Here is a 17,858-nt window from a genome sequence, read left to right on the forward strand (position 1 = left end):
ATAAAACTTCAAATACTGGAATTTAAAGTAGTTTTGCTCGGTCACACGTGCTTTGACCAGGAAAGGTTGAAGGAATATAGCCGTCCACTCCTAATCGTGAAGCTGGTGGGTCACTTTTGACCAGCTAAAGAAGTCTTAAATTTTTATATTCAAGCATGCTCCCCTGCTATCATACACGTGAATAATATACACTTGCTAATCTTTACGCCATTTATAATTCGCTTTTCTTGGACTATAATTCTTAAGAAATGTATTTATATTCTTCTCTGTCCTTCAACAAAAATATATATATTAAGAGGAATACCTTATTCATTTCGTTATTTTTTCCTTATGCATAACTTGCTTATTGTTTCAAGGTTATAAATCTACTATAATAGTTAATCATATATATCTTAACTTAAAGCATAAGAGCCAAATTCATTATTGTTAATGACCGAGTGGAATACGTATAATTAAACTTTGTCATGTTATGTACCAATGAAAATCAAAACCGTTTCGATCATAAATATTGATAAGGAAAATACATGTGAACTAAACATGTGTTGAATTTACACTACAAAAAAATGGGTAATTTGCGGAGGTTTTAGTCTATTCTATCAATTAGTAGAGATCAAAACCTCCGCGAATTGCAACTTTTAACCTCCGAAAATTACACATTTTTTTGTAGTGTTATCAGGACTTAGAAATTGCATCAACATATATATATAAGGTTAACGATAAATTAAAGTAAATAGGGACTGAAAGGTAAATATAAAAAGAAAGAACAACTTCTGGATGGTTTTAATTTCTCGGTAAATAAGCCTTCTACTAATTTGAAATTTCTACCATCTTCCTCTATCACACGCAGATTATGCTAAAATTAAAGAACAACTGATATCTCATATTTCAGTTATACTTTAGTGAATAAATCATTTTAAACAATCAAGTTAAATTGATATTTAACAACGGATAGCTGCTCTTCACAAATCTAAATGACAACCTAAAATTAGATTATTAATTAATTTGTTCAACCAGTTAAAAGTATTACTGTACCGATAATGTAAATATTATTTGAGATATGGTTAGTTCATGTTAACTAAAATTCTTTTTACAAATGATGAGTTTAATTTTACGTGTCGGTTACGACATGAATTAAAGCTAGAATAAGATAAACATAGTGAACAGGTAGCCACCATAGCCGCCACACTAGTCCAACTCTTAATGATAAATTCACCTTCAAAACCACATTTTCCATTCCTACTTTTCTTCACACGCATCTCCTCTCTACACCTTCCTAGCTAGCTCCTCCCTTAATTTCACACAAACATTTCATTTACACAACTATAATGGAGAATTATCAACCTATGTTCCCATCATCATCATCGTCTCAGTTTTCATTAAAGAATAACAACAACACTCATGCAAAAGATGAATTATTATTCCAAGGCAAGAAAAGTACAAATAATGGTTTTTTGGGTCTAATGGCAAGCATGGAAACTCCAAGCTCCGACATGAACAGTGGTGTTACTAATGGTTTTGCTAACTCTATGGAACAAAACGAAGTTAAATCGTGTAAGAAAAAGGGTGAAAAGAAGATTAAAAAACCAAGGTATGCTTTTCAAACAAGGAGTCAAGTGGATATTCTTGATGATGGTTATAGATGGAGGAAATATGGACAGAAGGCTGTCAAGAACAACAAATTCCCAAGGTCAGTTGTCATCTCAGTTCTTTGTTACTAGGTGGATTTTCTTTTTGTTTGCAATTTTTTTTTTTTTTTTTTTTTTTTTTTTTGGATTTGAAAATCAATCGATTCAATTATCTATTAGTTTAGCCTTTAGCCGTATTATCCTATTTTTTTGCCTAATTTTTCTCGTGATGATCGATCAACCAATGATACCTTAGTTATATTTCTATAGGGACAAGCATCCATATAACCCATGAACTTTTTTAAGGGTTTCAATTTGGAAAAAAAAATGATAGTCTCTATTTTTATTGTATCAATTATTCAATTATCATTTCAACCATTAACTTCTCCCATAATGATAGCTATTCTATCTAGTATTGTCATAATATCAACTAATTTGCAAATTTATAGAAACTTGGTGAGCAATTTTCTATCTCCAATGAAAACGCTCTGATCTCCTGTGAGATAAAAATTCAATTCTCCTTTTGGAGCTTCAACTCTCACATAAAGTTTTTTATTTCTACCAAAAGTTGAAAAAGATTTTTTACTAATAAACCAATATTCAAAATTACTCTCAAGTAAATTTTGTAGGACAAAGAATCTACTTCTAATCCAGTCAAGACTCATTTCAGTTATTATTAGGTAACTTTGGAAAAAAGAAAGTGACCCGAATCAAATAGGCCTACAAATTAAAAGGAATCTTAATAACAATCACTTTAGCCTCAAAGTGATCTATGTTAGATGTCTGGATTTTACTTAATTTCTAGCAATAACTGTCGAACTACTGTGATATTAGATCTCCAAATTCCTTAGAATCAAAGGAGTCAAATTTAGAGTATTATTTGGTTCAAAATAAGTATGATCTTATTAAATGCATATATTTGTAAAGAAACTGATCGTGAGCCTAACTCAACCAAAAAAATTAACTCAAGAGATGCGTATTGTCCAAGTCATAAAAGGAGATCACTCATCTCGTAAGAACCCTATATGAGACTCTTCAATAACATTATCATATGTATATATAGTTCGACCCAAAAATAATAAATTAAATTGAACCAAAAATAAACCTGCTCTACATCTGCTTCTATGCTTAGAGTATCATTTATTTTATGCTAAATAGTAAATTGTAAGTCAATACGTGCAAAGAAACGTATTTAATCCTTTGATGACAAATAAGAGCCGTAAGGATCCTGAAAAACGACGAGTTTCGATAAGGATTTTGATAAAAAGTAAGGATGCTGGACGTTTTAAAGTGAAATCATGAAATTAAAAAGATCAGAAGTTGTAGGAAATGGAATAATAAATTGGAATCTAAATATCACCGCATATTTCAACCATTGGATTCTCTAATCCCTGAAATTTATCTGGCTACGGTCATTATAAAAATTTTGACACCCCTGAGTACTTTCCTACTTTAAACCGCTACTGTTAGTTCGGCAGGGCTAATGGCTTAGTCATGGGAAAATGTTAGGTAGAATATAATTAACTCCACATTCTACAATAATTAAATGGAATTAACTCTATTGTCTAATATCTTTTGTTTAATATTTTGGTTGTTGTGTTAATTAATCAGGAGCTACTACCGATGCACGCATCAAGGATGTAACGTGAAGAAACAAGTACAAAGGTTGTCCAAAGATGAAGGAGTAGTAGTAACTACTTATGAAGGCGTGCATTCACATTCCATTGAGAAATCTACCGATAATTTTGAGCATATTTTGAGTCAGATGCAAATTTATGCTTCCTTCTAAATATTTCTTTACCTTCAATGCCTAAGGCATATATCTATACATTAGTCACCTGTAAAATAACACTGCAGTGTGCACATGCGTTTTGAACATAGATGAAATAAAACGCAACTTCAGTAGGGAGTTTAATTTTATCATTGTATTGTAGTAGAACTAAAAATAATGCTGCTATTTTTTTGTTTTTTTTGCAATTTGCATACTTGGGAGTTGCCGCGGGCGGCAGTCCCCTCCTCCTTTTTAACTTTATTCTTTTTTTCTTTAACAAAGTTGCTACCATCTTGAGACTTGTTTTGTGTGTCTTTTAACACTCTTTCATAGACAAAATAATTTATTTTTTTTCGGTTAAGTTCTCTAGTTTAAGGATTTTTTTCCTCTCAAGTCCCAAGAACTTCGGATAAAATTGACCTCATATCTTTGTCTTTATAAGTTTTTATTGTGGCTCCTGTTTACCCCGAAATCGGATAATCAATTGAATTTGTAAGCGGGTATAGGATATGTGCTTGGATCTTGGTATATATGAAACGGAGAGAATATGTATTCAAGAGTGCTCTTAGTGAAAATGGCCTATGGCGGCGATTCGTTTGAAAATATGATCGCGTATGGACTATATGGAATACTTGATGGATTAAATCACTCTATAAACTTGAACAAAACAGCCTTGGCCGAGTTAGAAACTGAAGGAAAGATTGTATATATATATATGATCTATTCTATTACAAGTGTTCTTAGAAAGCATGAAGGAGCCAACCCCCACAAAGGAGGGGGATGCTCCATATTTATAGTGTTGCCTCCATGGGCTTCGTACAATGTGAACTAATAAAATAATAACAAGGACAGCTCTGAACGGATTTGGTGGGATTAGACTGACGGCGCCGTCTGACACACGCATGGTTGGTGACTGACCATGGCAGGACGCTACTGACGCGTGGCTTACGTGCAACGGCTATTCGGACCAACGGTCGCTCGGGACAACGACTATATCTCTGGGACCACGTCCACGGACATTCGGAGCAGCGGACTTGACCGTTTCGATAACGGAGAAGAGAGGCTCGTTTTGCCCCGATACAGACCCTTCCCCGGAAAGGACCGGGTAACATCCGGTATATCCCTAGTCCTTCTCTTCCTCCGGTTTGGACCATATCCGGTTTTAACCGTATACAGCTCCTATGTCTTCCATAACTCTCACTTTCTTCCACTAATCAAATGATGGGTTTATTTTTCATGACTTTTCACTTGTCACGATTCAATTTGTCGAAGCCGCGATAACACCTAACTCGTCGAACTCGTTGGATGAACGCAATAAAAATGAAACCCTCAACCATAATACTTATAAACATGGATAAGTCTAACAACATATTTAGATATCATAAAACATAAGTCTAAATTCAATACGATGCGAAAATAATCAATACAACCCCAGGAATCTGGTGCAACAAGTCATGAGCATCTAAGGGAATATCAATATAACTATCTCAACATACAAATAATATAATATCTAAAGTAATAAGAAGTAATGAAAGATCAAAGGGGACTCCAATGCGCTCCGACTTAGGCCTTATTTGTTTTCATTAAGATTAAGACGTCTGAATCTGAATGCACATCTGAATGATTAAGATGTTGTCTCTATGTCTGAACACTGAATGATTAAGACTGTTTGTTTTAAAATATCTGAATGTGCATAATGTATTTATATAAACATAATAAATATACAATTTGAATTAAAAAGTAACTAAATAGTAGAAAATAAAAAATACAAATTTAATAAAATAAAATATTATTTGATTAAAAAAATGAAACATTTATGTTCACTAATAATGGTGGAGATGTATGTAGTCTTGGTCGGTGGTGAGTGGGGGTGGAGAGGTGAGTGGGTGGTGGGGGTGGGAGGTAGTGAGGGCGGGGTTGGTGGGGACTAGGGGTACTGGGGAGTGGCGGTGGGGGTAGTGGGGAATGGGGTGGGTGGTATAGGGTAGGGGTTGGTGGTGGGGATGGGGGTTGGTGGTGTGGGGGTAGTAGGGAGTGGGGGTTGGAGTGGAGGGTGGGTGGGTGGTGGGGTGGGGTTGGAGTGGAGAGTGGGTGGAGGTGGGGTTGATGTGGAGGGTTGGAGTTGGGGTTGGAGCTGGTGATAAAAAAGTTCCATACAAGACTACCTCTTAATGATATTAAGACTTAGTTCAAGATCTTAATGATTAAGACTTATTCAGACCCAAAAAGGGCTTAGATCTTAATGCAAACAAATGGACTTAATGGCTTAAAGGTCTGAACCATTCAGATTTAGACCTCCAATAAGTGCAAACAAATGAGGCCTTAGTCCGGGCAGCTCAACACTGTTGTTTCCAAGTTGTACTCCTATACTGTCCCTGGACTCTAGCTACTAGTACCACAGTTAGTATCTACACATGTAGGTGTAGTACTAGCAAACTATGCCCGTGCGATGCACTGGCCCAACATGATTAATCACTTTAGTTAGTTTTTATGGTTTGCATATTTTGCAAAGAATACTGCGATTCTCCTTAGTGAGTCTCCAAATTTTATTTTTTCTCTTAATTTTTCAATTGTTGTTAAAATTTGTCTTATTTTGGTTATGTCCGCCTCTTTTTATATTTAGTAAGTTAACAATTCAAATATCCTACATGTCAAGTCTATAATCACAAGATTCAAAGGACATTTTATTATATTATACACATTTTTTATTTAGAATCACAAGATTCAAAAGTCTATCTTTATTTCTTAAATTCCGTGTCTAGTCAAATTTAGACAATTAAATTGAGACAGAGGGAGTATATGCCAAATGAAGGAAATGAAAGGACAATTGAGAGACTGCGTTAGATCTAATTAACAAAGCAATTTGTAGAATAAACTCACCAAAATTAATAGCAAAACTCTAATTTAAACAGGAAAAATTAAAAGAAAATCTCAAATTCAGAGTATCAACTATATGAACCACCAAGCAGCCTAGAAAAAATCAGATCGAACGAGTGAAGACAGGAGAAGTAGAAGAAAGGCTGAGAGACCACCGAAATAGTGAAGAAGAAAGGCATTACCCACTTTAGTTAGTCTTTATGGTTTGTATATTTTGCAAAGGATACCGCGATTCTCCTCAGTGAGTCTCCATATTTTGTTTCTTTTCCTCTTATTTTTCCCCTTAATTTCTCAATTGTTGTTAAAATTTGTCTTATTTTGGTTATGTTCGCCTCTTTTTATATTTAGCAAGTTGACAATTCAAATATCCTACATGTCAAGTTTATAATCACAAGATTCAAAGGATATTTTATTATATTATACACATTTTTAATTTAGAACCACAAGATTCAAAAGTCTATCTTTATTTCTTAAACTCCGTATCTAGTCAAACTTAGACACTTAAATTGAGACAGAGGGACTATATGCCAAATGAAAGAAATGAAAGGACAATTGAGACACGTGGGGACTTAAAAAGTAAACGCACAAGAGGTAAAATTAATGTTAAACTTCTGAAATGTACACATGTTAGTCCCTGCTTAGAGTACAATTTCATGTGTTTTCTATAATAGAGTAATAAAATGAAGTGTAGAAGTAGAGAAATATGATAACGTTAAAGTGAAATACACGTGAACAAAGAATAGGTGGCAAACCAAGTAGTGGTACTTGTTAAATGAATTGGACCCACAACTGGAAATAAAAGGAAAGAAACCAAATACAATTGAAATAAGTCCAAATTTAGTGTAAAACTTAGTGTACAACTCAGACAGCTTTTTGTATAATTTGTTGTTCTTTGTGATCGTCCCTCTTGGACACTTATATCTATTAGAAATATGTCCACGTAGGATAAAAAAAATAGTTGGTTAAAATGTACAATTTATATAGCTTTTGGTACAAGTATTCTTTGCTATATTAGTCCCTCTTGGACTCTTATATATAATAGAAATTAGTACATCATTATGTACTCAATAAGTATCATTGACCACCCCAACTAGATAGTGTCGTGGTTGAATTCGAAAATACTCACATTAATAAACATATAGAACAAGTATATAAAAATGACAGAAACAATACCTAGGAACAAAATAATTAGTACGCATGCACAAATACAGTATTTATAGAAATGCATGATTATGAGTCTAAAACCAAGTATGCATGATAAAGACTCCAACTTCACTCAGCACCAACACTCCCCGGGCCGTGCTAAACAATTTTTCGCGTTCACTGCCCTAGGTGCTTAGGTTATACAGTGACTCATGAGGAAAAGATCTATATCCACACGTCATACCTAGACTTAGGCTCAACCAAACATGGACAACTCACACGTATATCTTAATTGCACGGACAACTCATGTGTCATATATAAACACTTTCAAGTGTGAAATCAAATATGTACATCCTTTCGTCTCAATTTATATGACACTCTTTTTTTTTAATCGATCCCAAAAAGAAGACGCCTTACTATATATAGCAACCGTTTAACTCTAAATTTTTTATTTTACCCTTAATGAAATAATTCATAGGCACAATAATTTCTTTGATTTGTTTTAAACCACAACATTCAAAAGTCTTTCTTTATTTCTTAAACTTCCACTACTAAAAAAAAGGCAAAAATCGATGGCCAAAACCGACGGACTGCGTCGATTTTTTAGTGAAAATCAACGCAACACGTCCGTCGGTTTATGTTACGTCGCTTTTCGAAAACCGACGGACTGCGTCGTTTAAAACTGACTGAAAACCGAGTGAGTCCGTTGGTTTTTTTTTAAAAAATAAAATAATGAAATGTAGCAACTTGAAATCGAACCCGAGTATGTTCCTTGGCATTAAAGGCCTCTACCACTAGACCACTCATATTCTTTGTTCGAATACTTACATTGATTTAATTTCTTAAACTTCGTTCGTGCCCTGTCAGACACTCTCATATAAATTGGGACGAAGGGGGGAATTTATAATGCATATGTATAGTGCATGACTAACAACTTATTATGAAATATATGGCTAAACATTATAGAGAACTGTTTGGTGGGCTTAAAAAAAGCATTTATAAGTCGGAAAGCTTCTTATAAGCCAAAAAAGCCAAAAAAAAATAAGTTGGGGTAGCCTAACTTATTTTTAGCTAATAAGTCGTTTTCAGCTTATGTCGCTTTAGATAAGCTAAGCCAAACGGGCCGAATTATTTTTTAGACTTATTTTAAGCACAAAATGACTTTAAATTTGGCAGTAAATTAAACACTCAAAAAAAGCTGAAAACAACTTATAAGCAACTTATAAGCCAATCCAAACGGGCTCATAGTAGCATATAATGTTAAACTAGAATGTGAGATATGCATATGCATTATACTAGCATGATAGAATGCAACAGATAGTCACCGCACAGAGAAATAGCATGCTAAGCACATGTAGCAATGTAATCCTATACCTCGAATATAGCAAATAAAACTCCGGTATCTTCATATACGCTCGTCACCTTACATATACAGTACCCCTATATACATAAATCATAATATATGTCAAACAATTCAGTTTTGGGATTACAAGTAGTAAATTGAGAAGGATAAGGCATAGAAACTACATGTACGGTGCAGTAATTGAGATTGGGATATACATGTTGCTGTAACCCATCACCCATTGGTAGCAACACTTTGGATGTTCGTTAAGAGATTAGAGCAAAAATATCAAGGGCATGTAAATGTAAATCAACTAGAGGACGAGGATCTTGAAGAAATCATGTCAACTGATGCTCCATAAGACCGAAGCACTACAGGAGGTCGCCAAGAAACTCCTTGTTACCGTAGAAGAACTTGCGAAATTGATGGAGAGCTTTTTAATTTACTCTTTATTTTTGAAAAGTTGAAAAAGCTGTTGTAAACACTATATTGCAAATTTTGATTATAAAAATGAAACTTTCAAGTTGTATTGAAAATTTTAATGTTCAAAATATTATTTAATAAAATTTAAGGCTCTTAAGCCTTTAAAGTTTTTCTTTCTTTCAACTATTGGTCTTAATAGCACTTTCTATACTTTTAAAATTTTAATTGTAGTTCACTCTGTTGAATCATTGGTTGAACTTGGCGCTGATATGACTTGTTGGGATCGAAATAACAGAGCGTCATGTGAAAGCTAATAATTGAAAACCTTGACGGCGATAAATCAGATGACAAAGAAAAACTATACTAAAAAATAAGCATAATATATTAATGTGATTTAGCCAACTCACTTACATATCAAATCAAAAACTAATATAAAAGAATGATGAAAAATACTGAGAGAATAAGTCTACCCTTAAGCAAAACTCTCTAAAAGACTACATTGTGGATACTTTTCTGTGTATTTATTGTATGAGAGAGATTCTTCAATATATAGAGGTCCAAAACCTTTTCCTCCAACAAAAGAAATAACCAAATATAAAAGAGAATTATATTTTCCTTTCAAAAAAAGTAAAGCAATTATGGTTATACTTTGACTTTCTTTCAAGAGAAAAGTAAACTCAAATATGATAAGAAAATCAGGGCAAAATCTTAACAAATCTCCCCTTTTGGCCTGAATTTTCTTGGCAAAAGTTGATCCGTCTTCTTCACATAATCTTCATCACTGCTGCTTGCTATGGTTAAAAGTAGACATGAGTTAAAAAAATTGAGCCTTGTGCATCAAAAGTGAGCACAAGTTGAAAGTGGAGCCCATGCGTTAAAAGTAAACATGAGTTGAAATTGGCCCAAGCGTTAAATGTACGCAGGGTTGAAAATTTGAGCTCATGCGTTAAAAAGTAGGCATGAGTTGAAAATTGGAGCCCAAGTATGAAAAATAAGCATGGGTTAAAAAAAACTGTATTTAAAGATGTGCAGGAGCAGAATTGTTGAAAATATGATTGAAAAATTCATCTCCACATGTAGTATTTTGGACCTTTTTTTTAGTGACAAAAAACTTCGTTATCATCAAATTGGTTGCTCTTGATTTGAACCCATCTTGGACCTATCTTCAAATGTCACGACCTAACCGGAGGGCCATGACGGGTACCCGGTGCTAACCCACCCGGGCACCTCTTATCATACATTCACTTTCACATCTAGGTGAGCCACATAGCTAAATTATACTTTCTATTCATCATTCATACTAATCCCATTGGGCAACAATACATTTATATCACCATCAACAACTATGCCCATATCAATGTACATAAGCCGACGAGGCTAACAAAATGATATCCAAAATATAAGCCGACAAGGCTAAATACATCTAACCATATACACATGTCTACGAGCCTCTAAGGAGAGTATGGCACAATATATAGGTGGAACAGGACTACGCCATGCCCATAAGTATGTACACAAAAGAATAGATACCAAAAGCTGTAGCTTCGAATAAAATGGAGCTCCGCTACGTAGTTCCTGAGTAATAAAGCTATGGATCGAGCCTATCTCCCTAGCCACCTGCGGGCATGACGCAGCGTCCATAAACAAAAGGACGTCAGTACGAAGAATGTACTGAGTATGTAAAGCATAATCAACATCATTATAGAAGCATAAGAGACAATATAAGAAATAGCATAAGATGGGAGGTAGTAGAATCGTCGTCATAAACACTTACTTGCTTTTCATAGGGACCTTCCATTTCAAATACGTGATTGTGCACATACATCCTTATCCGTATTTATTTTCATATTCATATACATATTTATATTCATAGCATACCCGACCATGAAGGATCGGTGTTTCACATACCCGGCCATGGCAAGGCTCGGTGATTTATACATACCTGGCCCTACCAAGGCTCAGGGTTGTCCGTACCCAACTGCAGTGGTGCGCGCGCGATACATATCATACCCGGCCATATAAGCTCGGTGTTACATATAGTCATACATAAACACATATACATAAGAGCGCATAAGCATCTTTGACATCATTACTATCATCGTTTCATTGCATCTATTCTTAGAGGATCACTCATCATATAAGGAATTTCATAGAATCGTAACATAATGAGAATCATGAGCTTTAGTAGTTTTCAAAGATAAATTCATTTGGAGGACATCATAGGCTTATGAAAGAATAGATATATGGCTAAGGAACCATGCTTTATTGAAAGAAGGGTTAGCCTTACATGCCTTTTCGTTCAACTATTCTATGGCTTGAACGTTCTCCTTCAATGCTCACGTTTCTACCTTCATTAGAGTTTATAGTAAATTAGACAATCGATAGCTTAGCATACTTGACTAAAGCTAGAGAAAATTGGGCAGCATCTCCTTTATTTATACAACTTCCCCTATATCATATATCAACTCCCAAACATCTATAATAACATTCACAACATCATAACAATAGTCTTCATTCACCTACATTATCCATATTTCTCAATCCACTTCAAATCATCCATATTCATGGTCATGACACACTATTACATTCACTCATATACAATGTCTATCCCATGTTTTTAACGCCATTTATAACATAATCATAGTCACAACATATCAAGAATCATGACTCAGTCCAAGCTACTACTCAAAAATATCACTATTCTCACATTCATGACCCATTTTCTATCTCCTTCTACAATCCAAGTCTTTCAACCTCTCTGTTATACCTCGCATTTTGTACATTTGAATATTCCGAGTTAATGGCGGGAAGTTAAGGACAAGGTTATAATTTTTTTTAGAATGTATAAGTTGCGTATTCATCCTTTTTATTGGAATGGAGCATTAAGGGTAAATTTGGAATAAGAAAAATTAGGGGCCAAAAGTTGGAAAAGAATTTTCATGAAATGGCCAAAAGGCCAAGGTGGCCGTGGGCCCCACCCATATGTTGGCCAATATTTTTATGCCATGAAGTGGAATATGTGTACACTACATTGTGGGAGTCAAGTATATATGTGTACAAGTCACGAAGCAAGACAAATTATCATTCATCATTTAAGAAAATTCTAGAAAATTAGAGAAAAAGGGAGAAAAAGAAAGAAGGGGAAAAACGGCCAAGAGGGGGCACATGACCGGCCATGTGCTCCCATATATATATATATATATATATATATATATATATATATATATAAGTGTTGGCATACAAGGCACAAGCCAACATTTTACAACTCTAGAAACTTGAGAGGAAAGGAAAGAAAAGAGAGAGAGGGTGTTCGGCCATGGGATGGCCGAACATGACCCATGGAAATTGAAAGAGAAAAATTATTTTCTCCTTGTTTCGCTACTAATTGGAAGGCCCTCGTCGACGTGGAGTAGTTGTGGGAACGAGAAAATCATTCGTTGTTGCTAGAACTACTTCTAGCCGAGAAGAGGAATTGAAAGAGAAGGTGAGATTTAATCCTCCTTTACATGTTTTATGGATGTCTTGAACGTGTTATAGTGTATGGAAATGGATGAAAATCATGAAATGTTGTATGATGGTGTGTGGTCGTGGATATGGATTATGTGTGTAGAAAGAATGAATTGATTTTATTTAGTGTTGAATGAATTGATTTTATTTAGTGTTTTGGTTGTTGTGGATGTGAATTCCATGATGTAGAATGAAGATTTAATGATCTAAGTAGAGCTATGGTCGTGTGGGCTGATTTGGGACTTATTGTGATCTTAATATGACTTCTTGTATTAATGAAAATGATGTTGCTAACGTATGAAATTGTTGATATAGTTTATGAATTCGGAAGAAGAAAATGTGTCATTGACGTTCCTAATGTAGTTGGAAGATTTCGGGTGGAATGGCCTATTGTTTGAGTTGTTTTGAATATTGTATAGATTGTTTGGAATGTTCTTAAATCATGTGTAAATGGTTGCGGATTAGTAATCGAATATGTGAACATTGGTATGGAATTGATCGTATGTAGTTTATTTGAATATAATGAAATGTTGTCGAATTATGTAGAAAGGAATTACTAACGTTAGAATGCATTTTGAATCACTTATGGATATTGTTAGTATGGTTGTGGGTTTGGTTGTTGTTGATTTGGCCGAGTTGAGTTCTCGGGGATGTTGAAGTTATAGGGGAAATGCTGCCGAAATTTTTGTAGACGAAGTGTTAATTTGGAATTGGATTCTCAAGTGTTATGGCTAATGGTTGGTACTTAATGATGTTATCGTAGATCGTGAGAAGTCGAGACTTAAGTTTGGATTAGCTTAGGAAGCGGCTAAGGTATGTAAAGCTCACCCCTTCTTGCTTTGGCATGTCTTAGTTGAAAATAAGTTATGATACGAATTTCGAGGTAATCTTATTCTGGTGATCCGAGGATGTTTATGAATCTTATTGGCTTCTTGATATTCGTATTCTTAATATGGTCAAATCATGGTCTTTATGTCAACTTGCATAATTAAATTTCAAAAGTTGCATAAAGGTTTGTTTTCAAAAGAGTTTGGTTCCTAAACGGTTCCGAAACTACGAAAGTCCGTAACTTTCACAGAAAGGCTCGGATCGCTTCGATTTGTTCGTAGAAAGTTCTTAAGTGAATAATATTCGTAACCCTCCGAGGCGGACTCAGATTGATTTGATGTATGGCTATGATCTCTACGACACTTTGATATGCTTACGATATATGACATGTTCCGAGTAATGTCCGAAAGCTATTTGATATAACTAATGTCCGGACTTTCAAATCACGCTTCGATTAGATTACTTCATTGAGTCCATGAAATGATTTGTGTGCATATGGTTTCTCACTACTCTGCTCGTGCAAGCCCAATATGCCTTTCACCGAGTCCCGGGTCGGGTACGTATTCGTGCACATTCCTCTGCATTGTTCACCGAGTCCCTCACTAGAGGGCCGGGTACCGTATATGATGATATGATTATTCACCGAGTCCCGAAAAAGGCCGGTACGATCGAGTCCCGAAAGGGCCGGCACGATCGAGTCCCGAAAAGGGCCGGTACGGTATATAATGCTATGATTATTCACAGGGTCCCTTGCTAGCGGGGCCGGGACACGCTATTCACCGAGTCCCTCACTAGAGGGCCCCAGGTATGTATATATATGTATATGGACATGCATACATGATTATGATATGATTTTGCTCACCGAGTCCCTCACTAGAGGGCCGGGTACGGTATATATGTACGATGATATGATGACATGAGTACGATATGATTTTACCTACCGAGTCCCTCACCTGAGGGCCGGGACACGCTATATGTATATATGATGAGTATCTGATTTTGATGTGCATGATAAATGTTTTCGAAGGCAAGTCTTATGATCTTCTGTACTCTTTACTTCAGTATGATCTCGCTTACTACATTTCATATGTAAGTTACTACATTTCATGCTTTACATACTCAGTACATATTCCGTACTGACCCCCTTTCTTCGGGGGCTGCGTTTCATGCCGCACAGGTACACCCAGGTGAGCTGAAGATATTAGCAGAAGATGTTCCAGCGGGATTGGCGAGCTCCATTTCCTCCGGAGTGCTGCCAAGTCAGAGTATTATGTCATGGGTTCATGTTCCGTGTTAGAGACTTTGCAGACAGTGTCGTGGGTATAAGATGTCGGTTATGTAAGCGGCTATGTAAGCCGATGTATTATTACGCATTGTATTATAAGTCTTATATGTTACAGATTTTATTTGATTCGAGAAAGGTAAAAAGCATATTGTTCTTCGAGAAATTTTCATTATGTATTTGTGTCAAGATTTGAGGGCCAGCATGATTATGAGTATTACGAGAGTCACGGTTCGCTCGGCCCTAGGTAAGGGTCGGGTGCCCATCACACCCTATCGGATTAAGGGTGTGACACTCTCAATACCTTAAACAACATGGAAAGACCATAAAACTTACCTTAGATGGTGTAGGAATGGACTTTGGGTGGAAACACTCGTTTAGAGCAAAACCTAGTTCCACCTCCACTTAGATTTCTTATCTTGGATGAACTTTAATGAGTTTCTTACTCTTGATTCTCTTGGTTTGATGAAGTTGATCATTAATATCTCTTGAATTCTTGTGGGAGAGGTATGGAGAAATGTTCTAGAGAGTTCTTGAGAGAAAGGGAGTGACGATGAAATGAAATGAAATGAACTTGGTCCCTTATTAATATCTCACAATCTGACCCGCTTGGATTTCACGGACCAATATACGGTCCGTATAATTTATACTGACCGTATGTTTGGCCGTACTTTTGGTCCAGTGAAGGCTGCCAATTTGGGCTAAATATACGGCCTAACATGCGGCGAGTATATTTTATACGGCCAGTATGTTGGGTCGTATAATGCCCATCTTTTTCGAACTCGTTCTCGTCGACTCGTTTGATCTCCAACCCTTATGGAACCTTCTTAACACTTGTTTAACACCTCATTAACAATCTAAGGGACGTTATATCTCTTCTCCAAGACATCATTAAGTCATCATTAATTTGGTACTCGTAAATCCTTTCCGATAGATAACATATACCTTGCCTTCCTTGGCAAACTTTCTTCTCTTACTTCGGATGTCTTTGCAAATCTCAATTAGGGTCATCAAATACATTTCCTTACTTATTGAAATATCGTATACTTCGTGCCCTTCGTTAGTCTATTCACCATGCATTAACGGAAAATTTTTCGAGGTGTAACATCAAACTTGTCGAACTTGGCGCTGATACCACTTGTTGAATCATTGGGTAAACTTGGCGCTGATACCACTTGTTGGGATCGAAATAATAGGGCATCATGCAGAAGCTGATATTTGGAAACCTTGATGGCGATAAACCAGATGACAAGGAAAACTATACTAAAAAAAAAAAGCATAATATATTAATGTGGTTTAGCAACTGGCCTACATATCAAATCAAAAACTAATATAAAAGAATGATGAAAACTATTGAGAGAATAAGTCTACCCTTAAGCAAAACTCTCTAAAAGTATACATTGTGGATACTTTTCTATGTATTTATTGTATGAGAGAGATTCTTCAATATATAGAGATCCAAAACTTTTTCCTCCAACAAAAAGAATAGCCAAATATGGAAGAAAATTATATTTTTCTTTCAAAAAAAGTAAAGCAATTATGGTTATACTTTAACTTTCCTTCAAGAGAAAAGTATACTCAAATATGATAAGAAAATCAGGGCAAAATCTTAACACACTCTTTAAAATTTTATCTTAAATTTGATGATTTGTAAGTTACAAGTTTAATAAGTTTCAAAAATAAATTATATTGTACTAGTTTAACTTGAATTGAATTTACAAATAAAAAACTGATACCAGCTGGACCTGGCCTCATAAGCCCAAAACTGGTCCAATAGAATATGGGTCATTTGCACCTTTGCTTCTGTTTTATGCTGAGTCTTTAATTTTGTCCCTTAAGATACATAACTTTTTTGCATAGCATAAACTTATATTTTCGCATCATAATATTTCACATATTATATCATAACCCTTAAAGAACTTATGCTCGTTAGGCATAAATTGATTTTTAAGGGCAAAAATTGGGAAAAGAACACAAATCATTTTTTTGCGCGGATTGCCCTTCTTTTGGGGTGGTCTTAAATTTTGCCCCTCATATTTGTGGTCTTTAAATTATGCCCCTCATATTCTTTGGTCTTTAATTTTTGCCCTTCGCATTACAACTCTGAGCGTTCACGCAGAAATCATGAGGTTCTGAGTTCGAACCCCCGCTCAAGCATAAATTAAAAGAAAAAATTGCAAGGCAAGGTTTGGGTCACGTGTATGCCGGGCTCGGCATACACTTGTTAAGGAATTACCAAATTTATGCCGGATCCGGCATACTCATGCCTTATGGGCAGACTTGGCATAAGTATACGGTCCGCATAACTTTGGTAATTCCTTAACAAGTTTATGCGGTGGGGCAAACTTTTATCTTGGGACCGCATAAACTTGTGAAGGAATTACCAAAGTTATGCCGGACCCGGCATACTTATGCCAAGTCTGCCCATAAGGCATAAGTATGCCGGATCCGGCATAACTTTGGTAATTCCTTCACAAGTGTATGCCGGTGGGGGTATAGCGAAATTTAAACTCTGCCTTGCGAATTTTTTTTTAAAATTTTGACTGTGTGGGGGTTCGAACCTGGAACACATGAGTTTTAGCCGAAGGGCAAAATTTAAAGATTTCAAATATAAGGGGCAAAATTTAAAGACCACCCCAAAAGAAGGGCAATTCTGCGAATTGCCCAACACAAATAGCCATCCGGCCCAAACTATTGACAACCGGATGGCCCAAGAAGCTTAAAAGACATTTTTTAAACTTTTAAAATAATTTTATTTTTAGCCATTTTTCAACTAATTTCAGCATATGTTAGAAATTGTATCATTGTTGTATTGAAACTGTATCATTGTTGTATATAATATGTATCCCTACAGTATATGTTTAGAAAATGTATCATTGTTGTATAATTTATGTTTAATAAATGTATAATCAATATACACTTACTAATTATACACATGTTATATATGTTTTGGGATATTTCTTGAAGGCTCAATCAATGTACACTTACTAATTATACACATATTATGTATATTTTGGGATATTTTTGAAGGCTCAATAAGAATTTTTTTTGTCGACCTT

General features: G+C 35.4%; 1 protein-coding gene across 1 annotated transcript; it reads left to right on the forward strand.

Annotated features, from left to right (window-relative positions):
* The first annotated feature begins 1,214 nt into the window (after positions 1 to 1,214).
* On the forward strand, positions 1,215 to 3,548 carry LOC132067399 (probable WRKY transcription factor 75). Its single transcript, XM_059460615.1, has 2 exons — positions 1,215 to 1,687; positions 3,237 to 3,548. The coding sequence occupies exons 1-2, from the start codon at positions 1,326 to 1,328 to the stop codon at positions 3,412 to 3,414; spliced, it is 540 nt and encodes a 179-aa protein (XP_059316598.1). The 5' UTR covers positions 1,215 to 1,325; the 3' UTR covers positions 3,415 to 3,548.
* The last annotated feature ends 14,310 nt before the right edge of the window (positions 3,549 to 17,858 follow it).

This window comes from Lycium ferocissimum, chromosome 8, assembly GCF_029784015.1.
Source record: "Lycium ferocissimum isolate CSIRO_LF1 chromosome 8, AGI_CSIRO_Lferr_CH_V1, whole genome shotgun sequence".
NCBI lineage: Eukaryota > Viridiplantae > Streptophyta > Magnoliopsida > Solanales > Solanaceae > Lycium > Lycium ferocissimum.